The following is a 25,072-nucleotide window of genomic DNA, read 5'->3' on the forward strand; positions in this document are numbered from 1 at the left end:
TGCGATATGAGTTGATGTAGCAGAGTTGTGTATGTGGGGGCATCCTATTGTGTTGGTGGCTCTGTGGATGAGGTCTGTGAGGGCATCAGACTGTGTATGGTGTAATGTAGTGTTTGGGGGCTTCAGGCTGAGTGTGACGGAGGATGTAGTATGTGGGAGGCATCATACCCTATATGGGCACCATGAAAGGGGTACCATGCTGTGTAGGAATATTAATGACGTTCACTAGGAGCAATATTTATGTGCTGGTGCATATAAAGAACTGGACATGCTTAGGGTACTGACTTAGCACTATGTGCACCGCTGTGTGTGTCTCTCTTTTTTTATCATTCAAAGCTAGGGACGGAGTATGCTGATATTATTGATGACCTGTCCTACTGATAGATATATTACAGTCTCAGACAACCTCTAAAGCCCTGCTAATGCAAATGTGAACAAAAACTTACAGTGCTATATCAATATATCAGACTCAAGTGTGGTTGAGGATGATTGAAGGCCAGTAAGTAAACTTAATTTATTATTTTACTTGTACCCTCCCTTGTTGGTTGCGCCCCTGAGCAGAAGTTCCTGATTAAGCTCTATAGATCTGTAACTAGGATGTAGAATGAATTCTATCAATAGATACCATGTGGTCACTGTTCTTTTTGTCACCAACATCTGACATACATTTCTTTTCAACTAGGATCCGTTATCTGTTGCATCAAAGATTTTATATCTTGTAAAACGAAACACTTAGTATATGTCCCTGTAAATTCTTTTATATAGGGAAAACAATTTGACCTTTATTTGTCCAGTTCAGGAAACATTATCATTCCATAAGTATAGGAAAAGGAGCCCTTAGATTAATAACACGTATGAAGGAATGCCATAATTCCAACCCGAATCTCCTACGCTTTGTGGGGATATAAAGAGTGAAATACCCCAATTTATTATTATTGAGAAAAGAATCTAGATGGATCTTAAATACTAAAGCCCAAGGTCCATTAGGACTGAACAATAGATCAGATATGTCTGTTTTTTATAAATATATTTGAATGTCTATATGTTGTAATTTCAAGTCGATGTTTTTAAATCGTGTCACTCAGGGTCGGACTGGTCCACCACAGAACCGGAGGATTCCCCGGTGGGCCCAGGCACTTACACCTGCTGGCTTACAGGGCCACCATCTGCCTAGGGCTCCGCTGCTCCAGGGGCCCCCAGCCAGTAGTGTGTCGCTAATAGCGGCACACCCAGCTGCTATGGGGCCCGTGAGTTAGGGGGACCCGCCCAGCAGCAGCTGGAGCCACGAGCCTGTCTCTGCTGCTAAAAAGAAATTAATATTCACGCTTCCCCATGCCCCCATGGGCGTGGAGAGGAGTGAATATTCATTTTACTTTAATAGCGAGCAGTGTTAGCCGCACGCTGAGGCTAACACTGCCTGCAGGGTTGATACTAGAATGTATGAGCTGCTTTCAGATATGATGTCATTTCTGGGAGACAGCTAGAATGCATGGGCTGTAGTCAGGACCTGGAAGGAGCCCATACATTCTAGCTACAACCGAGAAAGTTGCTGGCAACAAAGATGCTGCCGGGATGTGCTGCAGAAAAACATGCAGAGAGGTGAATGGTGCTGTGTTTCTGTCTGTATGCATGCGTGTGTCAGTGGTGCGGTGCTGTGTGTGTGTGCATGCGTGAGTCGTGCGGTGCTGTGTGTGTGTGGTGCTGTGTGTGTGAGAGTTGTGCTGTGTGTGTGTATTGGAGAGGGAAATGATGTTGGTGATGGAGAGAGCAGTGATGGGGTGGTGGGGGAGGAGGCAATGATGGAGATGGTGGAATGGGCAATGATGGGGTGGTAGGGGAGCAGGCAATGATGGTTGTGGTGGAAAGGACAATGATGGTGGTGGGGTGGGGGGCAATGATGGGAGTAAAGGGGGAGAAACCAATGATAGAGGTGGTGGAAAGGGCAATGATGGGGTGGTGGGGAGAAGGCAATGATGGCTGTGGTGGAAAGGACAATGATGGTAGTGGTGGAAAGTACAATGATGGTGGTTGTAGGTGAGGAGGCAATCATGGAGGTGGTGGAATGGGCAATGATGGGGTGGTGGGTGAGAAGGCAATGATGGAGGTGGTGATGAGGACAATGATGGGAGAGGAGGGGGAGAACAATGATGTTGGTGGGGGGCTGCATTATACCCTATGAGTGGGCTGCATTATACCTAATGAGGGGGGCTGCATTATACCCTATGAGGGGGCTGTATTTTACTATATGTGGGGGCTGCATTATACTTTATGAGGGGGCTACATTATATTGTGGGGGGGTTGCGATATGTTCTGTGTGGGGGCTGCATTATTCTCTCAGGGGGCTACATTATATTCTGAGGGTCTACATTATACTATATGAGGGGAGGGGGCTACAGTATATTCTATGGGGGCTGCATTGTACCTTATGAGAAGGTTTAATTATAGTCTGAGGGGGCTAAACTATATTCTGTGGAGGGGCTGCATTATACTATATGAGGAGGGCTGCATTATATTCCATGAGGGAGGCTACATTATATTCTATGAGGGGGATACTTTATATTCTATGAGGGTACTACATTATATTATATGAGGGGGATACTTTATATTTTAAGAGGGGGCTACCCTAACCCCTGCTACATAATTAAGATATGTACTACCTTATATTATACCCTGATATTAGCATGTTTTACCACACAATTGGTGTTCTTGTATTTATTTCTATGTAGCTACATAGTGGGCCCCAAGAATAACTTTCCCTGGTGGGCCCAAGGTGCTCCAGTCCGTCGCTGGTGTCAATTATTAGCACAGAACAGATGCATAGGCAGAGGCTGCTTACCTTGTATTACCTTGGGCACTATTATTATTAGAATAACGGATGAACTCCTGAGAAGGGAATCCCGTTGGATCTACAAATTGAATAGCTTATCACCTGGTGGTCTGAATAAGGAACTACTGTACACGGGCTTCTACAAAAGACTATAGCGACCCTGGCGCCACTTATATATTTGTGGATTACCAGTGGTACAGTCCCTTGGGTAGGGGTGGTGGCTAATGGAACAGCTTTTGACTATTCTATCTCCTTTTTGATTACTTTTTCTCCTCCTTCAGATCCTACATCAGTTTGGATTGCTCGGACTTTCGAGTAAATGGAACATCATCCCTTGGCTTTTTGAAGAATTACAAGATCAAGCCCAAAAAATTGCTTCAACTTCATATGGACATTTGTTGGATTATTGGAACAATATTGTTCAGGACATTTAAAAATAATTTTTGTGTGGAGGTCGTTCCCACACGATATGTACATAACAATATAATATTTACTTTTTTTTTTTTTTTCCCTTGTTTTTCTGTATTCAGTATAAGTAACATATGGGTCTAGGTCACCTTTTCTCATATATGCATGCTGGGTCACTCTCCACAGGGATTGATCTGGTGTTCAGATCATTTAGGCTTACCCAAGGGTATGTGCACACGTCCGGATTTCTTGCAGAAATTTCCTGAAGAAAACCGGAAATTTTCTGCAAGAAATCCGCGGGTTTTTTTGCGTTTTTTTAGCATTCTGCAAGCGTAATTAGCTTGCAGAATGCTAAAGTTTTCCAAGCGATCTGTAGCATCGCTTGGAAAACTGACTGACAGGTTGGTCACACTTGTCAAACATAGCGTTTGACAAGTGTGACCATCTTTTTACTATAGATGCTGCCTATGCAGCATCTATAGTAAAAGATAGAATGTTTAAAAATAATAAAAAAAATGGTTATACTCACCTGCAGGTGTCCGTTCCTATAAATGCCGGTGTGGTTCAGGACCTTCCATGACGTCGCGGTCACGTGAGCGGTCACATGACCGGTCTCGACCAATCACAAGACCGTGACGTCATCGCAGGTCCTTCACCGCACACCAGCTATAGGAACCGAAGCGGCAGCATGCAGCTGAGAGGCGGGAAGACATCGAAGATGAGTATAGGACTATTTTTTATTTTAATTCTTTTTTTTTTACCAATTATATGGTGCCCAGTCCGTGGAGGAGAGTCTCCTCTCCTCCACCCTGGGTACCAACCGCACATAATCTGCTTACTTCCCGCATGGTGTGCACAACCCCGTGCGGGAAGTAAGCAGATCAATGCACTCCTAGGTGTGCGGAATCCCCTGCAATTCCGCATTTTAATGAACATGTTGCTTTTTTTTCCGCGATGCGATTTTTTTGCAGAAAAAAAGGCTACATTTGCACAAAAAATGCGGAATACACTGAAAATAATGGGAGGCATATGTTAGCGTTTTTTTTTACTTTTGTCAAGTCTCCCTGAGTGTTGTTCATTCTTTGTATATCAGTGAATTAAGGTATCCATTGCACTTTAGTTATCTTAGGCACCCATCTCTGTTTACAGAAAATGGGAGAGGCTGTATTTCAGAGGTGAGGATTAGGAATGCATGCACTTATCCATCAGTATACTCATACCTCCCAACTTTTGAAGATGGGAAAGAGGGACAAAGTTTGCGGCAAATTTTAGGCCACGCCTCTGGCCACACCCATTCATAATTAGTCACACCCATATCCACGTCCCAACCACACCCATTTAGCACTGCTGATCACACTGTTTCATATACAATAATTATAAACAAAAAAATATGGCCACACAGTGCTCCATACTGTATAATGGCCACACATGATGCCCCATACTGTATAATGGCCACACATGACGCTCCATACTGTATAATGACCGCATGCATACTGTATAATGGCCGCACATGATGCTCCATACTGTATAATGACCGCACATGAGGCTGCATACTGTATAATGACCGCATATGATGCTCCATACTGTATAATGGCCCCACATGATTCTCCATACTGTGTAATGACCACACATAATTCTCCATACTGTATAATGACCGCACATGATGCTCCATACTGTATAATGACCACACATGATGCCCCATACTGTATAATGGCCACACATGACGCTCCATACTGTATAATGACCGCATGCATACTGTAAAATGGCCGCACATGATGCTCCATACTGTATAATGACCGCACATGATGCTCCATACTGTATAATGACCGCACATGAGGCTGCATACTGTATAATGACCGCATATGATGCTCCATACTGTATAATGGCCCCACATGATTCTCCATACTGTATAATGACCACACATGATTCTCCATACTGTATAATGACCACACATGATGTTCCATACTGTCTAATGACCGCACATGATGCTCAATACTGTATAATGACCGCACATGATGCTCCATACTGTATAATGGCCCCACGATTCTCCATACTGTCTAATGACCGCACATGATGCTCCATACTGTCTAATGACCGCACATGATGCTCCATACTGTATAATGACCGCACATGATGCTCCATACTGTATACTGGCCGCACATGATGCTCCATACTGTATAATGACCGCACATGATGCTGCATACTGTATAATGACAGCACATGATGCTGTATACTGGCTGCACATGATGCTCCATACTGTATAATGACCGCTCATGATGCTGCATACTGTATAATGACCACACATGATGCTGCATACTGTATACTGGCTGCACATGATGCTCCATACTGTATAATGACTGCACATGATGCTCCATACTGTATAATGGCCGCACATGATGCTCCATACTGTATAATGGTCGCACATGATGCTGCATACTGTATACTGGCTGCACATGCTGCTCCATACTGTATAATGACTGCACATGATGCTCCATACTGTATAATTACTGCACATGATGCTCCATGCTGTATAATGGCCACAGTTCTCCATACTGTATAATGACATACAGGCAAGCAGCTCACACACACGCTCACACACACGCACACAGCTCACACACATGGCTCACACACACCTCACACACATGCAGCATCATACACACACACGCAGCATCACACACACACACGCAGTATCACACATACACACGCAGCATCACAAACGCAGCTCACAAACACATGCAGCTTTGACACAAATGCATCACACACGCAGCCATCACACACACACACACGCAGCCATCACACACACACACGCGGCTATCACACACACGCAGCCATCACACACACACATGCAGCCATCACACACACACACGCAGCCATCACACACACACACGCAGCCATCACACACACACGCACCCATCACACACACGCACCCATCACACACACGCACCCATCACACACGCACCCATCACACACACGCACCCATCACATACACACCAGATACCTCATACACACATGACACACACACACACATGCAGCATCTCACACACACACACACACATGCAGCAAAAGACACACACACACACACACACACACACATGCAGCATCTCACACACACACACACACATGCAGCATCACACACATCACACACACACACACACATCACACACACACACACACACTCCTCTGTGTTGCAGGGGCGGCTGATCTGTCCATGATGTGCACTGCAGCTCTTCAGTTTCTCCGGCTGCTCACAGGCTGCTCTGCACTGTCCCGGCACCTCCCTCGTCTCTCCTTCTCTGCCGGTATAGCAGATAAGAGCAGGAGAAGCCGGAGCTCCGTGCACACACAGGAGGTAGTGAGTCGCTGACCTCTCATCTTGATCGCTGCTGGCTCTCAGCCTCTCTCCCTCAGCGTGGCAGGCAGCGCAGCGCCGCACAGGGGGCGGGGTCGGTGGGGAGGTGACCCAGCTTTTATAAAAAAAAAAAAAAAACAGCCACAAACCTAAGTTACTCAGGTGCCTCCCCCTGCATTGTCCCCGCCCTAGGCACGTAGTGCGGGACAATTAATGTCCCTCCCGGGATCCCGGGGCTGACTGTCAAAATCAGGACAGTCCCGCGGGATCCGGGACAGTTGGGAGGTATGAATTATACTTGGCTGGGGTTTGGTAGCCTTGTTGTGAGGATTCTATTTTAAATAAATGTGCAGCAATCACTTGGTAATCTAAATCACTTCTCAGCTGCATCAGCTGCTTATGCGATATCTCACAGCCAACAGTCGTGTACGTATTCCAGTTCATCCATTTGGGTGTACGTTTTGATAGATCCAGCATGGTGTGGAGGTTAAACTCCTCCTCTATGTTTGGCCTGCCACAATTCTATCTTTTGCAGGTCTTGTCTCCGCCCTTCTTGACTGCGCTTACGTAACCTTATCCCCTACCTATACTCAATTATGGTATGCTGTTATTTCATCTTTTGGGCAGATCCTTTGAGTAAACTTGTACACACTTTGAGTTTAAATAGTTCAGGTAGGGCTGTGGGGTTTGTAGCAGGGACTTACCGCACTGCACAGAGTGCAATATTCCGTTTTCTTTCTCATTCTTTTGTATATGCGTTTTGGTTGTCACGGCAACTTGCCTGTTCTATCACACCTGCGCAGTGCGCTGGAGTTAGGTATCCGGCCAGGCAGGGAATTTGGCACTTGCGCACTGACCATTACAATACCCCGCCCTGACACATATCCTCTTGGTGTCGTCGTTTAATATATATAGAATTTGGGTGGGTTTATATGGCTTGCGGCAGAGATATACCGCTTCATACGCAATTATATACTATGTTTATTCGCATATAAGCTTTGGTTGCTACGGTGATCGGTTTCGCTGCATCACGCATGCGCAGTGCATTAGAGCCAGTACTCTGGCCGGACAGGGATCCTAGCGCCTGCGCATTGATGATGACAACACGCCGGACAGACAGACTTCCTCTGAGTCTCGCCGCCATCATGCCGCACACCTGGCATGTAAAATTGGTTTAAAATTAAGTATTTAAATAGGGACTACACCACTAGATCACTGTGGACCTTGAGAAAGATGCTTTAAGCGTCGATACGCATGGGTCTTACATTGCTTTATTCTGCGTTGTCATGAATTGACTTTTCTGATGGTGTGGTGGTAAGATATCAGGTCTTGAGGTGCGGCTCCTTTGTTAGATTGCTGTACATATATATTGCCCCCTTTTTGACATTCTCTGTGTGGGATATTGCTATATAAATTTGTATGCTACTTACACAACTACTAGGATATTGGGATATTAAGTTTATCTGAATTGTCATGGTAGACACAGCATGCTTATACTGTCTGACCCGCACTATTTTGTATGTGGCCACATTCTGAGGGTTGTATTTACAAACCTGATGTAGGCTATGCAATGTTTATTTGAGCATTTAACTCATGTATTGTATGGACCCTTATCTCCCACTTTTGTCTATGAGAGTTTTTAATTATTTTTAAACTACAGTTTTTTGTGTGGTGTTGTCTTAATAAAAATCTTGTTATTTTTGTACCTAAACTATTGGTTTGGTGATCCCATTTGTATGATGCATGTACTTTTCTTTGTGTGGTGCTATTAGACCCATAGAAGCGGAAGTTGCAGCGCGAAACGGCCATCGTCCAGCTCTCTTCACCCCCTGCCAACCGCTTATCTGAGCTTGTATGCCGTAATAAAGGATTGTTTTACCGATGCTTGTGGTGAGTGCTATTTTCCGTGGTCTCTCTTACACACTACTAGCATATACTATACATTTGATATCAGACGGACACTATTGTGGTCTTAGGCTACAGGAAGAAACTTATAACATACGTTAGAATAGAATTTTATTTGGAATTACAGATAGTAAAATGACGAGATAAGGGACACCGACGTTTTTACAGATGACGGGTAAGTGCTTGAGTTCACATAACTTTACAAATCTGAGTTATCGATACATTTACAGTAATCCATAAATACACCGAAGGAGTACAATACATTTTATACATTTATGTTTTTGTACATTTTTATATCTCCCTCACATACATGTATACCATCTCTCTAACACCTACAGATAACTATTCCATGAAGGATCTTTATCATGAGTTTAGTGCCAGTACGCATCTTTAAAACTCAATGAAAGAGGACACGTGTCTAAAGAAAAAGAGGACAAAAGCTACTATAAGATGCTTTCAGAATTTGGAAAACCCTTATTCCCAGGCAGAGTTTGTTTTAAAAAATCATACTGTGCTTTACTCATCCTTTCCGGGTCCCCGCTAAGTCTCCCACTGCTCTCAGTTTTGTAATTGTCTGCAGCACTGACCCCATGTTGACAACGCTGCAGACAATTAGTGAGCCTGGGGCTCTGAACAGCAGATGCTGGCAAGTTGGGCAGAGCTTCTCAGCTGAGTTATTGACTGATGTGCTGTCGACGTGATACAAGTGCTGAAGACAATAACTAACTTCGGGAACAACAGCAGAAACTCAATGCTGAACCTGGGGAGATGAGTAAGGGAAGGGGTTTTTTTTTTGCTTTTTTTTTTAAAGCAATCTGCAGCTGGGGGGAGAGGGTTTTTTCCAAAACCAGAAGACCTCTTTATTGTCTTCTGCTCACATAGGCGGGGATTAAAGTAGATCAATTTATCCATCTATCCGATCTGATATCTGAGGTCAGCATAATTATAGAGCGGAAGACAGTTTGTTCTGGAATATTTTATTATAATTGAATTCTGTTTTTCTATATAAGAAGCTGATTTAATGGTGCCATTAGTCATCATGAAGAAAGCCAGTGAGTCATGCTTCCCCGCCAACACACAGTGACTGACAGTTTTTTCTGCATAGGGTTGTATATCGAATCTACTCTCTAACTCTGAATGGGAAAGGACAGCAGGACTCACAGGCTTTCTCTATAAGTAGGGGAGCAGGACTCACAGGCTTTCTCTATGAGTAGGGAAGTAGGACACACAAATTTTCTCTGACTAGGGGAGCAGGACTCACAAGCTTTTTCTATGAGTAGGGATGCAAGTCTCAAAGGCTTTCCCTATGAGTAGGGGAGCAAGTCTCACAGGCTTTCCCTATGAGTAGGGGAACAGGACTCACAGGCTTTCTCTATGAGTAGGGGAACATGACTCACAGACTATATCTATGAACAGTGAAGCAGGACTCACAGGCTTTCTCTTTGAGTAGGGAAGCAGGACTCACAGGCATTATCTAAGAACAAAGGAGTAGGACTCACAGGCTTTCTCTATGAGTTGGGAAGCAGGACTCACAAATATTCTGTATGAGTAGGGGAGCAGGACTCACAGGCTTTCTCTATGAGCAGGAGTGCAGGCCTCATAGGCTTTCTCTATGAGCAGTGGAGCAGGACTCAAACACTTTCTCTATGAGTAGGAGAGCAGGATTCCCAGCCTTTATCTATTAGTAGGGGAGCAGGACTCACAGATTGTATTTATAAGAAGAGGGAAAGGAATCACGGGCTTTTTCTATAGGTGGGGGCAGAACTCTCAGGCTTTTTCTATGAGTATAATGGGAAAGAATTCCCAGGCTTTCTCTATACGTAGGGGGCAGGAACCATTTGTTTGGTGTATGAGTAAGTGGGAAAGGATTCATAGGCTTTCTCCATGAGTAAAGAAAAAAGGATTCACAGGCTTTGTATATGCGTAGGGGGCAGAACTTGCAGGCTTTTTCCTTTAGTAGGGGTCAGAACTCACAGTCAATAGCTATAAGTAGGAGAGAATACACAAGCTTCTTCTATAAGTAGGGGGCAGGACTCACGGGCATATCTATGATTAAGGAGTAAAGGACTCACAGGTTTTTTCTTTGAGATGAGGGGGCAGTATTTTCAGGATTTTTCTATGAGTAGGGGACAGGACTCACAAACTTTCTCTATGAATGTGGCAGGAAGGTCTCAAAGGCTTTTTTAAAATCACATATAAAGAAGTATTTACTTGACTTAAAATACTAAATCAGATCCTAGATAAATATAACTGAATTCAACTTATTCCACTCTATACTGTGCTGCCCCGAGACAAGAGATCACAATTCTCAGATTCTCAAATCTCACCCAACAGTAAATAAAATTAATAAGAGATTGTGAAATCTAAAGTATATAGAAAAAAAAGTTAAAAATAAAATGAATATTTCGACATCATATGTAACAGTCTCCAACATACGCCTGGTGGTTTTCCTCCAACACTGAACTTACATAAACTGTCCAATCCAGATTAAATGGGTTGGACAATATTATACCTATTGCTTTCTTTAAAAAACAGCGTCACGCCTGTCCATGGTTCTTTTGGATATTTTTTTCATTGCACCCCAGCTTCATTAAAGGAAATATGACTAATTTGCAATGTCATACAACCAGTTATGATGCAATTTTTGGAACATCTGAACAATCCCTTTAAGCTTTACCATAACATACAAATCCAACATTGAAATCATACTTCCATTGGAACATTCATAAAAAGCATGTTTTTTCATATGGGGAAAATCAAACAGATAATCATGTATCAGAGCTCAGTTTTTTATTAGTAGATATCACTGGGAATTTGTGTTAAACCTAATACCTTGCATTAACAGGTAAAAGACACTTCCAGCTCTGATGCATTCATTAATTAATTAATAAGCGTACAATTCACTCTATTATCTACATTGCATTCTCACTAAACAAGGGGTCTAAGTAGCCCTAAACTATAAGGAAACAAAATTGTTCATATAAAAAATACAGCTTGATTAAAATGGTAAGAAAATATAAATTAGGAAACTGGAGCTCAGCTTGTGAAACTAAATAAGACAGAAATATTAATGTAAAATCAAATACACGATGGGCCTCATATATTACAACATGAGGAAATAATGCAGTCGCTCTAATTGCTACCAGACAGACACCTTTTAAAGCGTTCCTCAAGTGACGACCAGAACAATGTCTCCCATCAGTGTTCTCTAGACAGCTGTACAGTGCCGAAAGCCTTTGTCAAGGAAACTGGATTCTCCAGTTTTCTAGTGGCTTGTTTTGCCGTCAGTAGACTTGGCCATGATCGTCACTTCGGGAACTAGGGAATATCCAAAATGTAAAACTGCCCATATATAACTGATGCTCGAATTAGAGCTATGGCCATATCTGGTAATTATGCTTCATTTACTTTCAGAGATATAGATATCTTCCTGTTTGGTTGAGATAACCATTTTAGCAGAAACGGCAACAGGAAGTGCTGCCATATTGGTTTTAGTCTTTGAATCAGCTTCTCAGAAACTGGCACTTTATCATAAATTACACCTGGTAATAGAATGGTAATTTAGCATCTGTTTCTAAGTAGTCAATTTAGGGCTAGAGCTACATGGCGACTTCTGTCAGGCCACCCTGATAGCGCGCCACACATTGCGATATTGGAGGTGATTATTTCCTATGGTGTCTCTCTTTGACCTGTGATGTCCTGTGACTGCAGCCTAGTCGCATAGGTTTCCTAATGTGTTGGATTTTCTGTCACTGGCCACACGTTACATGCGACACGCTTGTCATAGACTTCAGTGCAAGTCACACGCTCCTATCAGGATCACTGCTGACGAACAATCCATGAGGCTGTGTAGGCCCAGCCTAAGGACAGTGTCACACTTGCGAGTGCAATGCGAGAAACTCACGCATCAAAACCCGGCATAGAAATACATGCAGCCGCATGCTCCGGTCCCGAGTGCCGGCGGCAGTGCCGGGTATTGATGCGAGAGACTCACGCAAGTTTCTCGCATTGCACTCGCAAGTGTGACCCTGGCCTAAAGGTGACTAATTGGCTGGACATGCTGTTGTCACATTTACAGAAATGGTTGAAGGAAATCTATAAGTAATAAGTGCAACAATTGGCATTTGATTGGTTGCAATTGGCTTTTAATTGCTTCACCATTGTTTGATTTGGAGGCCCATAGTGTATTTTCACATATCAAACATTTAACAAATACTAACATTTCATAAATTCTATAAATGTATTTCTTTAACAAATATTCTATGTACTTAAATAGTGTGAGAACACGTTTTGGGAACTTTTGTTCTGTTTTATATTAGGAATTGCTAATTACCCATGACTACTCTACTTAGTGATGACAGAAAGTGGCCAAGCAATACATAGGATCCAATAGTTTTCTGTTTTGGGGGGCTCAGTTACAGATTTCAACATACAGAACAGCACTGTGTTCTCTGTGAATCCTACGGTTACCTTTTAGGCACTCAATTGGCCTTCATATCAGTCTAAGGTGGTCTCTCGGGCCCCGTTAGTATCCATCATATGTTGGATCAAGCAGTTTGCAGCTTTTGTATTGGACATTGCCTTGACAATATATTTATTTATATAATCACCCCATAAGCAGTTGAGGAAACTGGACACAAATGTTGATTCCCCTGCAGCTCCCCCCACAGGAGATATGAAGCATTACACACTGCCCATTGAAATCAATAGTCTGTCTGTCTAATGGAGGTATGTGCTGGGTTCTTGAAAGATTAGAAACTCTTTGGTGTCACTTTCTGGTCAATAGATGTGGTTCTCAATTGAGCACCCTCTATTAACACCCTTATAATATACATGAAAATGAGATCATCAAAACCAGTCACCTCCTTTTAAAAAGAAATTGTACTTTCTCACCATTACCATCTATTATTTATGAGGGTCTATACAATATGTATGAAAAAACAGCTTAAGATATTTAAAAAAGTCACATTTTTGGGAACATACTCCTATATGAAACCCTTAAAAAAGACCCCGCATATAATGGGAAAAAAAAGTAACCTAGCTCATATTACCATAATAATAGGAATAGAACTGGCATCTATCTTTTTTTTTTAGGAGACCACCCCTGTGTTGTCCCTTGTTCCCCTGTGTTCTCATTAATAAATATCGTTCTAGACAGGTATATATTAGAGTAGTCCTACTGTACATTAATGATAAATATTGGCACATGTAAACAGGGTAGCTGTCGCTCAATGTAAATTGCCGGGCATCCCAGGACTGGATTGTTCATGGCTATCACAGTTTCTGTGAGATCTCAGAAATTCGGGAGTTCACTACTCTTCCATTAACCATGTCTTGAACGATGGTCTTGACTTTTCGGTTTGTATCTAAAGAGTTAGAAACATTTGGTTATTTTGGTAATCAGAAAAAATAATATATCTGTAGTTGTTGAAGCATTACCAAGGTGCCACACAAGAAACAACTCAGGATAGGTAAAACCAGTGAATTGCCTCAAAACCTTTGCAACCTTATGGTTGCACAATATACTGATGGCATTGGTTACAGAAGAATTACTAAACTACTGAAGGTTCCACTGATCACTGTTGGCGCCATAATCCACAAGTGGAAATAACATTATTTCACCATAAATCTTAGAAATCTTATTTTCTTAGAAAACTGGTAACGTGATCAATACTTATTTCACTGTATAGCTGACAAAGCCATTGACCTGAGTTATGATGTATACATGTGTGTGTATATATATATATATATATATATATATATATATATATATATATATATAATGTATATACTACATAATAACTCAGGTCAATGTCTTTGTCTAGTATTGCAGCTCTTCCCAGTTCCAGTCTCTTGTAAAATCAGAGCTAGCCTTTGGACCAAAAAAAAAGTGTCTGTTTCTAAAAAGAAAGGAAAAAAGACACATACCCATTTTTTAGAGTCCAATAAAGCCTAACATGTCAGATTTGTTAGGATGTGGTGGCTGGAAGAAGCTAATGTAGAGGAACATTGCCCATTGTTAATCTTATTACAGCGATAGTCCTCTGCCTCTTTAACATAATTGTAGTTATGAGAACCTACAACTGTGAGAACCACCTTATGCACATACAACATATGTAAATAAAAGGTCATGCAAAATCACAGCGGTTATCAACCTAAATATTTGTAAGGTATATTTTTGATTCATACAACTACATTACTTACTATTCGTTCGTCACATGTCAACTTAGATCAAATTGACTAGTAAGTGTATATACTGTATATGCTATGTAAATTAATGAAGAACCTAAATATAAATGAAAACTAAAATAAAGATAACATAAAAACATTACCTGTAGATTGAGTATTCCCACTGAAATAAAGAAAAAAATAGCAATATAAGTGATCATAAAATGTAATATCAGTTGACAATCACTTTTCAAGCATTATATTTTGAATATTTCACCGTAATGTAAGTGACTGGGAAACAACATAAATGTAGTGGCTATGTTCTTTGAAGGGAATTGCATAAGAAAATCTGAAACAGCGCCACTCTTGTCTATAGGCTGGGTTTGGCATTTCAACTTAACTGCATTCACTTCAATTGAATGAGCTACAAAACCAGAAAAAGTCCATGGGAAATACTGTTGATGTTTCTGGAACAATGTAAACCCCTTAATTCTTTTTGTATACAAATCCCACTCAATCCCATTCATCACCATTCAACCATCAATGTAAACAAAATGTTTTAATACAATTAAATGCCACTGGATAGCTCATACATTTTATAGAATGCATATCTAGCCAATAGGATTCATATAGGGTTACTAAATCACATTGTTATGAATAGCATTCCATACTGGCTAGAAGTATATTGGTCACATCCATTATGAAAGAGCAGCTAAATAATTTTGGACATCCTTGATGGGATAGAAAAAGTTAGCAAGAAATGAACTGAAACTTTTTATACTTGAGTTGGCCGACAACTACATCTAAGCTGGAACCACCAATTTCTGGTTAGAATGTTTGGTTTCCTATTGCTCACTTGATACTTGGGAAGTTTTGTTTTACCCTTAGCTTGGTCATTGCTAATATGTCTTCTATAGTCACCCCAAAATTAATGTTTAATGATTTGTCAATGAGTTAGAAATAATGAAGACACCAGTGATGTTCGGTTTGTCAATGACTTAGAAATAATGAAGACACCAGCGATGTTCCTTTTTCAGGAGTCCAACCTTACCTGCTATTATTTCCATCAATGAGTCGTCGGTATGTGTTAATTTCATTCTCTAGACGACTTTTTATATCCAGAAGTATCTTATACTCAGTATTCTGTCTTTCCAGATCAAATCTGACTTTGCCCAACTCGGCCTCAAACTGACAGATTAGCATCTGGATCTTCTCAAGATGTTCTGTTGAGTGACACTGGGTATCTTCTAATGTTTTCTCCAATCCATGTTTCTAAAATATATAAAAAAAAGTTCACTGTCATGAATGGTGGAGAAGCTGGAATAGAAAAAAAAGCTGTTCCAAGGTAGATGGATGATGTTAGAGCTTTTTTTGGGGACATGTCAAAGTAAGAGTTGGTGCTATAGTACATCTCCTTTATTTTACTTTTGGTGCCCTTAACCTGATGATATACTGATGAACTGATTTAAGGACCCATCCATGGTTGGGTCTATCTGTATCTGAATCAATATGTTAGTTAACATGATGGACTTTCCACCATTTTTGCAGCTAAAGTTTTTTGTTTGACCATCCTTATTATGCAACTCTGTATTTTAAATTAACAAATCTTTAACATTTCTTTTAATCCTCAAACATATCAAATTTATTTTACAATCTCCTTCTTTTAATATGTTTTCTCATGATATTCTATGCATTTCAGATGGGAAATATTGAGGTGACAAGCTTATCGATTCAGGTCTGGTTCCAGATATCCCAGACAAAGCTTATTTTGCTAGCGGTAGCCATAGATATTTCTGATATTATATGGTGGTCTTTCAGTTGAATGGCTATCGTTTTAATACATGAAGAGCTCGATTTTAACAGAGTAGGACCCCCTCCCCCGCTATTATGTCTACATGGCATAAGGTCATATGGAAAGGGGTTTTATCTATCTTGCAGAAGTTAGTGGTTGAGTCATCAAGCATTTTCCGCCAGTCTTCTGGTGTAAAAAGGTGTAAATCACTGTACAATATGAAGATGCACAAGAATTTTGTTTTTCTAGTGTTTTTACACCAGTTTTGCTGACTTTTTGGTTGTGTGCTTGGCTTAGTGGAAAGGGTTTTGGCCTAGAACAGTCCGATGAATTCACATTAGTTTACACCACAAGGTTGGCATCAATTTTAGAACAAATTTACTGCCAGTGTTTTCTGACGATGGCACACAGGCAGCCAAAAGATGTACAAAATTCTTTTGCAAGCATAATAGAGTTGTTCAGTTTAAAACAACAAGTTTGCAGACTTGTCTATGAATCTGCAGACTTCTGAATCCTCACATAGTGCGCACTGCCGCTGTAAGGATTCTCCAGTGTCAGGGCTATGAACAGTCGTTATTCTTCTGGTCCCAATCCAACTAGACTGTCTCTAGCCTGGCTCAATACATTTGCATTGAGCATGGCCAAGCCCATCTAGTCAAATTGTGGTCAGGAGTATGCATATCGCATAATTGCGATCACATGACCGCCGTTCCGGCAAGGTTACTGGAAAATTTGACCAATCTTACTCCTGTAAACTCTGGATCAAGACCATCTTAGAAGTCATGATGAAATCCCCTTTACTGAATATAATACCTCAGGGAAAACTCAGTGAACAAAAAAAAGAAAAAGACGCTTACCTTACTGATCTCTGCTTGAAGCTCAATTTCTAGATCCTGAAGAGTTCTCTTTAATTCCTTTATTTGTTTTTTGCTACTTTGTAAGGCTTCAGTGTTTGTATTCACCTCCTGTTGGACTGTTGAAGACTGAAAAAAAGAATGTTTCAATAATACTATACAACCACAAGGGCTACGGGTATTTCTGAGCATCTCCTATTCCATGCAATGGTAAGACTTGGGACTATTGGAACAAGTTACTGTATATACTTGTGTATAAGCTGAATTTTTCAGCACATTTTTTGTGCTGAAAACACCCCCATCGGCTTATACACGAGTAGTGATGAGCGAGTGTGCTTGTTACTCGAGTTTCTCCAAGCATGTTCGGGTGGTCTCTGAGTATTTCAGCGTGCCTGTTTGTTAGGCAATCCCCACATGTATTCAAGCTGTCTAGCAGTCGCAAATCATGCAGCTGTGTCAGCATAAACTATATCTCTGAGCATGCTGAAATACTCGGAGACCACCCAAGCATGCTCGGAGAAACTAGAGTAACGAGTATACTCGCTAATCACTATACATGAGTCATTGTCCCAGAAAGATGGCAGGGGAGGGGGAGCGGTGGAGCAGCGGGTCACAGAGGCAGGAGCCTGCTGCTGTTACTGTGCCCACTGCTAAAGAGAAATTAATATTCCCTGTGCTGGTAGTGAATATATATTTCTCTTACAGCGCGCACAGTTACAGTCACAGCCTACATACCTTCCCTGCGCGCCCTCGCTGCATCTCCTTCCAGCTGCAGTCTTCCGGCTGAGCGATCACGTGTATCCCACTCATTAAGGTAATGAATATTCACCCCTCTCCACTCCCATAGGCGTGGAGTGAATATTCATTACTTTATTGAGCGGGGACACGTGATTGCTCAGCCGGAAGATCTGCTGGGAGATGCAGCGAAGGCACGCAGGGAAGGTAAGTAGGATGTGGGTTTTTTTAATAGGAACCATGCATACAAAGATAAAGGATAAGGAGCCATGCATACAAGGACAGGGATAAGGAGCCATACATGCATACAGGGATGGGAAACCATGCATACAAGGATGGTGACGGTGAGCCATGCATACATGGCGGACAGGAAGCCATACATACGAGGACGGGGAGCTATGCATACAAGGATGGACTGGGAGCCATGCATACAAGGACGGGGATGGGGAGCCATGCATACCAGGATAGGGATGAGGTGACAATGCATACTTGGCATATACTCGAGTCAATATGTTTTCCCAGTTTTTCTAGGTAAAATTAGGTGCATCGGCTTATTCTTGGGTCAACTTATACTCAAGTATATACGGTACAACGTTGTAGCAATTGTGACGTCTAAATAAACTAGTTTGAAGCCACAGCATCTTATAGTTGGGTACTAGTACTGCTAGTGCTACTAATACTGATAATTAATGATCATATTATGACTATTACTATTAGGTTAAGGTCACACAAGTGTATTTACTCTCATCTCAGAGAATCGAGTCGATTATGAAAATCACACTGTAATTAGACTCTGATTAGTGTGACCAAAGTGTGATCCGATTCTCTTGGATGAGGAGCAGATGGAGAAAAATTTCTCGATCTTCTCCATTTTGTCAGTCCATGGAAAATCAGACTGCACTCAGATGTCATCCGAATGAAGTTGGATAATTTCCACGGACCCATTGACTTTCATAATTTCCATAAGTGCAATCAGAATATCAAATCAAACTTGGGTATACGGCATTTTTTCCTCGGACGGGCTCTCTCCGAGGAAAAAAATTAACATATGCACAGTCCCACAGACTAACATTGGTCCAAGTGCAATCCGATGTTTTGTTTGATCGCACTCAGAACGAAATTTTGGTCAAGCCCTTAGTTGTGGTAGTAGTAGTAGTAGTATTGATATAAGTAATGGTAGTAGTGGAAGTTGTACTGCTAGAAGTTGTGACAACTCAACCATCTGTAAGTTAGCAAGAAGAGTTGAGAGAATAAAGCATTCTAAAATTGACTGTAGGCCTCAAAAAGGGTTTGATTGTTGTCAAAAACCATGGACACACATAGGCCTGCGTATGAGCTGTATATGAAAAATAATATTTAAATAAAAGGTATTTATAAAATGTATTTTTTTAATTTTATATACCAAAGTAATCCAAAAGCTCACATTTCCTGTACAAGGAACGCAAAGAATTAGACTATGGGTTCTTTTCCCTTGTAGTAATAGTGAAATCTCGCCTCAGGGCAGGCCTGGAACTATAGCACATGGAACTTCTACAGAGTGTTAATCACAGAGGGGCCCAGGACACTGGGCAGGCAAGAAGAAATGTGTGCACATCATCGTCGGACCCTCATGCTGTGTCACGTACTATATCACCCCCTTCCCTGATCATCACTGCCGGGCCCTCTTGTAGTGTTTCCTGCTCTGTGACTGCAGGTGATGTTAGGGTCGGTAGCAGAACAGCCTGGTAATAAGAAGCAAGGAGAAGGCAGAATGGGTGGTAGTTCCATAAGAGGGACCAGCAGTGATGAGAAGAGGGCTACATCCAAAGTTTACTATGAGGCCCTGACTATTTTAGTTAAGCCAGTCCCTCAGAGATAAAGTTCTGTTACCAGAATCTGGAGTTTCTCTGTGTTAAAGGGGTTAAAAACACGTCACAAAAAAGTGCATATACCATTGGGGCATCTCATGCTACTACAACTATGTAGCCCTTTATCAGTGAGAGCCAACGTTCCCTTTTGCTATTGTATGAGGACAACCTGTGCAGGTCTCTTGTATCTAAAGGAACTAGTCAATATGAGGATGGAGAATTGACCCAAGAGTCATAAAAATAAGTGGAGGGGACTCATTTTTATTTTTGTTAGGTACACAATTAAATACATTGATTAAAAGTCTATATGTCATAGGACAACACTCTCTCTGGTTATAAACCTGTGTATACCAATGTAGAGGAAAGAAGAGCGCAGCTTACTTAGCCACAAAGTACAGTTTTTCCACTAACAATAGTATTATTTATGTCTCCACATCGCTACAGGTAAAATACAAATGAGTGAAGACGTTCCAATTTGAAGAGAAGCCAAAATAAGTATAGCCGAAATTAAATTAGATAAGCGTAAAATGTGGAACAAACAGAACATTTTTTTCCTATCAAACTTACTGAGTGGCATGTGTTGGCAGTGGCACACAACAAGTGCCAAGGTTGGGAGAATTCTATATTGGATATTTCACAGAAGCTGAGTAATGTACACAGCGAGCAGGTAGTAGCACGCCGCGAATTATGGATAAAAACATAAATACAGGACTGTCTGCATATAAGTGCCAACTGTGCTGAATGACAATCACCAGGTTGTCATCAAGAAGGGCAATAAATATAAGGGAACAGCAATAGAAGAACTCTTTCAGTCCCTCAGTCCTTACGGTTGTCTAAACCTATACCCCAAAAAATTGATGTGTGAGGAGCCACATACAGTATAAATTAGGAAAATCATAATACAGCCTAAATAACAAAACTGTGAGATAAATATTAGTGCCTTATAGTGCACCACAAAATACTGTCAAACAGTAACACCAAGTTTAAAAATGTATTTGTGGTGGAGGTTGGTTGATCAAGCCCTCCGGGCAAATGCCCATTCCAGTTTTGCCACATCCTTACCCTTCTAGTATTATAGCTGTGTTTTGAGGAGTAGCATTTCCTTCGTTATTATTGTAGGTGGTTTTATCACTAGGTGCTTCAGGAGGAGTTTTCAGTGGTAAGGAGTAAAATTATGTCCTGTTTCTATAATTCGCTTTTAAGACTACGTTCACATTTGCGTTGCGTCGGGCGCAGCCGCGGCGACGCATGCATCATGCGCCCCCTATATTTAACATGGGGGCGCATGGTCATGCGTTGTGTTGCGTTTTGTGACGCATGCATTTTTTTGGCGCAAGCGTCAGGGCGCAGAGGACGCAGCAAGTTGCATTTTTTGTGCGTCAAAAAACATGCCAAAAAAGGACGCATGCGTCACAAAACAATGTGTTTTGCATGCGCAAATGTGAACGTAGCCTCAGACATGTGATCAATTAACTAAAAAAGACCTTGTAGATCACTGAGGACCACGGGTCACTAACATCTTTAGATTTGCAATATCATTCTCAGTTGAACACAATACAGAACTTCTAGGTTCCATGTGAGCAACTAACATAGAAAAATAACATAAATTGAAGAAAAAAAAATCACTTTATGGACCATTAGAAAAGAGATATTAAAAGGTAATTGCTTTCATAAATATCTCGTACCTGATGCTTGTACCACTCTTCAACATCTTGGCGGTTTTTCTCAATGACCGCCTCATATTCTTTTCTAATATCAGCAATAGTCTTGGATAAATCAGCTCCTTTGGGGGCATCGACTTCCACATTGACTGATGAGCCTTGCTTTTGAGCGTGAGCAAGTTTCATATCCTTAAGCATTAATAAAAAGAAAAAAAATGATTATTTAACATCAAGTGGCCACTATGGAGCCCAAGGGCAATTGTTTTGACTATTGTCAGTGGTGACATCATAACAGAGATAGGTTATAGATTATAATCCAAACTAAGAAGCTTGTTGTATACAAAGAAAACATGGAATATAGTAAAGATATGATTGTCCTGTTAATTATTCCTTGCCTTCAGTGTTGGACTCATCCACCAGAGCACCAGAGGAGCTTCTAGTTGGCCCAATAGCTCAATTTTGAGATGACTTCAGAGTCAATTCTTCCCTTCTAGGGCAGTTCCCCACTAGGGAAATATTTTTTCTGCCAAGGGCCATTTGGATATTTTTACCATCCTTGGGGGGGTAGTACAAATTGCATACTAACTCTGTCCACAAAGTATGTCATGACACTAGCACAGATGTCAGGACGTAACCTTTCATTGTACGCGACTCAGCGTTCAGTAGGGAACAGGGCGTGTGTGTCCTCACATAGCAAGAAGAAATGAATTGGTTGGCGTCAGATAAAGTACAGCTGCCTGCTCAACCACTGCGGTGCCGGGAAATCTGCTTAAGGGCCGGATTAAAGGTTGTTGAGGCCAGTAAATGACCCGCGGGTAGTGGGCCTGAGGTTCCACACCCCTGTTCAAGGGTCTATTTTGTAAAGTGAATCCCAAATAACATTTCAGACCTTATATATGTGATAGGTGTTAAGTGTTGACATGCTCTGCATGCATGGAAGGAAGATCCTCAAAATCCCATTCTTATGGTACCCAAGGAAGCCCAATCCATTGCTGCTTGGCTCTTAAGAGATCCCTAAACATTACAGCAATGGAGTAGAGAGGCAATATCCAGCTTATGGGCACCTTGTGAGCCTCTCTATAACAATGCCTCCAACTATGATTCATTAGTTATAGGCAGTCTGTCGCTAGTTTTTTTCTACCTTTCTACCCCATGTGAGTGCAGTATGATGGAAGGATATAGACCTTGCTTCCAGTGGTTTTTATTAAATCACAGTTTTTTTTTATCTACTACAGATCTACCAGCTCTATAAATGCTGAGCTCATGACTATGGAGGAGTACATGGAAGCTGGTTTACTAGTCTTCTAGTAATAGTTTCCTTGTAACTATTTTATTAAAACTACTGCAAGCTGAAACAAGGATCTCGGTCTCTATATTATGATGCTCTCAGATTACAAAAACCTGAATATAAATTCCCTTAAAAGTACTTGAGTTCTAATATGTGATCTTTAACTCCCTTTCAGGCTTCAAGTCCAGGCTGCACCCACGTAGGGATGTCCCCGATGGATAGACATTCGTTTGTTACAATACACAGTTGACAAAGGGTACACACTTCCACTGGGCATACAATTGACCCAGAGGTCTGCAACATGTAATTGACCCATTGTTGGTTTTTTAACCATTACTGTGAGACTGCTTGTATTGGATAGAAACCAGACTCATACACAACTGTGGTATCACAAATATGTCCTCTATTCAGCCATGTTGTCTTCTGAATTGTTCACTTTCTTTTGTCCATTCAAGTTTATATAGATCCTATTCATAGGAACATTGCCTTATTCTTATTGTTCCTTTATTTGAGCCCTCATACAAAATCTTTTTATTGTGTCCACACCTTAGCAATAACAACATATCTGTACAAAAAGAACACGGACTAGAGAGAGAGAAAATACCTCCCCATGGCTTTTCCTCATGTAGATCAGCTCCTTTCTCATTCCTTCAACTTCCATCTCTAGGTCTGTTCTGACAATAGTGAGATTATCCATCACCTTACGAAGTCCTTCCAAGTCCACCTCTAAGGCTGCACGAAATGCTTTTTCTGTGTCGTACCTACAACCACAAAATATTAAAATATATTCAATGTGAGGTCTCGAAAACCCTAAAGAGGTTATAACAAATGATAGAAAGATTCTTCTTGTTATTTCCATGAATAATGTCAGTGTTTGTCACTGGCTTCGTCTGGTATTGTAACACTGTCTCTTGACTGAGTCTGAGGTGCAATACCTGACCCAACCTGCATACAAAAATGGCATTATTCCTAGAACAAAACATTTTTACCATCCCATTAGTACCCCACAATTGCCCTTCTCTCAGTACCTCACAATGTCAGATGGCGATGAGTATTAAGGCAGACTGGGTCCTTATTAAGGATGCTAAGGTCTGCTATATTAGTACAGGGCTCACTACGAGAGCCCTACAATCAAACAATCACATGTTCAAGTTCCTTTTCTGGGACAAAAAATATACTTAAAACAAAGTTAAAACCATAAAGAAATGCACAAAATGTAAACTCTCAAATCAACTGTTTTCCCAATTTATTATGTAAAAAAAAAAGCTATTAAAGAAAAATAAACATTTTTGGAATTGTCACATCTGTAATAGACTAAAATAATAAAATAGTAACACCTATTTTTTTTTTTAAGTAAAAATACCAGAATCATTGCTCTTTGGTTAAACATGGATTAAAAAGTAATCAAAAAGTTGTATGTTAGTGTAAATGTGACAAAAGTAAACTACACATAGCCCCTAAAGATAAAGCCCTATTGAGGGTAAAATATTAAACTAATGAGTCTCAAAATATGGTGACACAAAATTTATTAAATGTATTAAAGCAGTAGAAATATATATACATACATATATATTGATGGAATGGAATAATCAATTAACTGAATTCTGGCCCACTGGCCATGTCAGTAATCTGTGACCGCAACATTGCACCAGGCCGGCTAATCAGAAGAAGAGGCCTCCGACCAGCAGTCACAGATCACTTACCTGGCTGATTGTCCAGAGTCCTACGGATCGATTCTCCCCTCTCTATTAATATGGTAAATTACATGGTGCCTTTAAAATTACAAATTGTCTCACAAAACATCAAATCATCATTAAACTATGTTGATGGAAAAATAAAAAAGTTAGCAATCTTGGAAAGTCTGGATGAAAAATGAAAGTTAAAAAAAATGGCTGTGTCCAGAAGGAGTTAATGAAAATGAATCACTTCTTGTTGGTTGACTTAATCATAACAACAGACCCAATTAGCATATTTCTTAGGAAACATATTTTAGATGTTACTGTACACCCTGGGTGAGATCATTTATTAGTATAATGCCACATTCGAAACCTTGGTGTAACATTTCACATGTAGAAATTTGGCAGAATTACAAGGTGTTCTCCAAAGTAAAAGTTTGTCACCTTATCAGGAATAATTATCTACATACCATTCCATCTAAGGGCCCCGTCACACATAGCGATTTACCAACGATCACGACCAGCGATACGACCTGGCCGTGATCGTTGGTAAGTCGCTGTG

The 25,072-nt window shown here is 41.0% G+C and overlaps 1 protein-coding gene across 1 annotated transcript in view; it reads right to left on the bottom strand.

The window, feature by feature from the left end:
* Nucleotides 1-8,591: 8,591 nt before the first annotated feature.
* Nucleotides 8,592-25,072, bottom strand: part of LOC143765606 (keratin, type I cytoskeletal 19-like) — a 46,733-nt gene continuing 30,252 nt past the window's right edge. Inside the window, exons 3-8 of the mRNA XM_077252450.1 lie at nt 23,439-23,595; nt 21,571-21,735; nt 17,307-17,432; nt 15,709-15,929; nt 14,822-14,841; nt 8,592-13,855 (exon numbers count right to left, since the gene is read on the bottom strand). Of these exons, the coding sequence (XP_077108565.1) occupies nt 13,764-13,855; nt 14,822-14,841; nt 15,709-15,929; nt 17,307-17,432; nt 21,571-21,735; nt 23,439-23,595 (781 nt within the window). The 3' untranslated portion in view covers nt 8,592-13,763. The remainder of the gene's footprint in view (nt 13,856-14,821; nt 14,842-15,708; nt 15,930-17,306; nt 17,433-21,570; nt 21,736-23,438; nt 23,596-25,072) is intronic.

The sequence above is a fragment of the Ranitomeya variabilis genome, chromosome 4, assembly GCF_051348905.1.
Source record: "Ranitomeya variabilis isolate aRanVar5 chromosome 4, aRanVar5.hap1, whole genome shotgun sequence".
In the NCBI taxonomy this organism is placed as follows: domain Eukaryota; kingdom Metazoa; phylum Chordata; class Amphibia; order Anura; family Dendrobatidae; genus Ranitomeya; species Ranitomeya variabilis.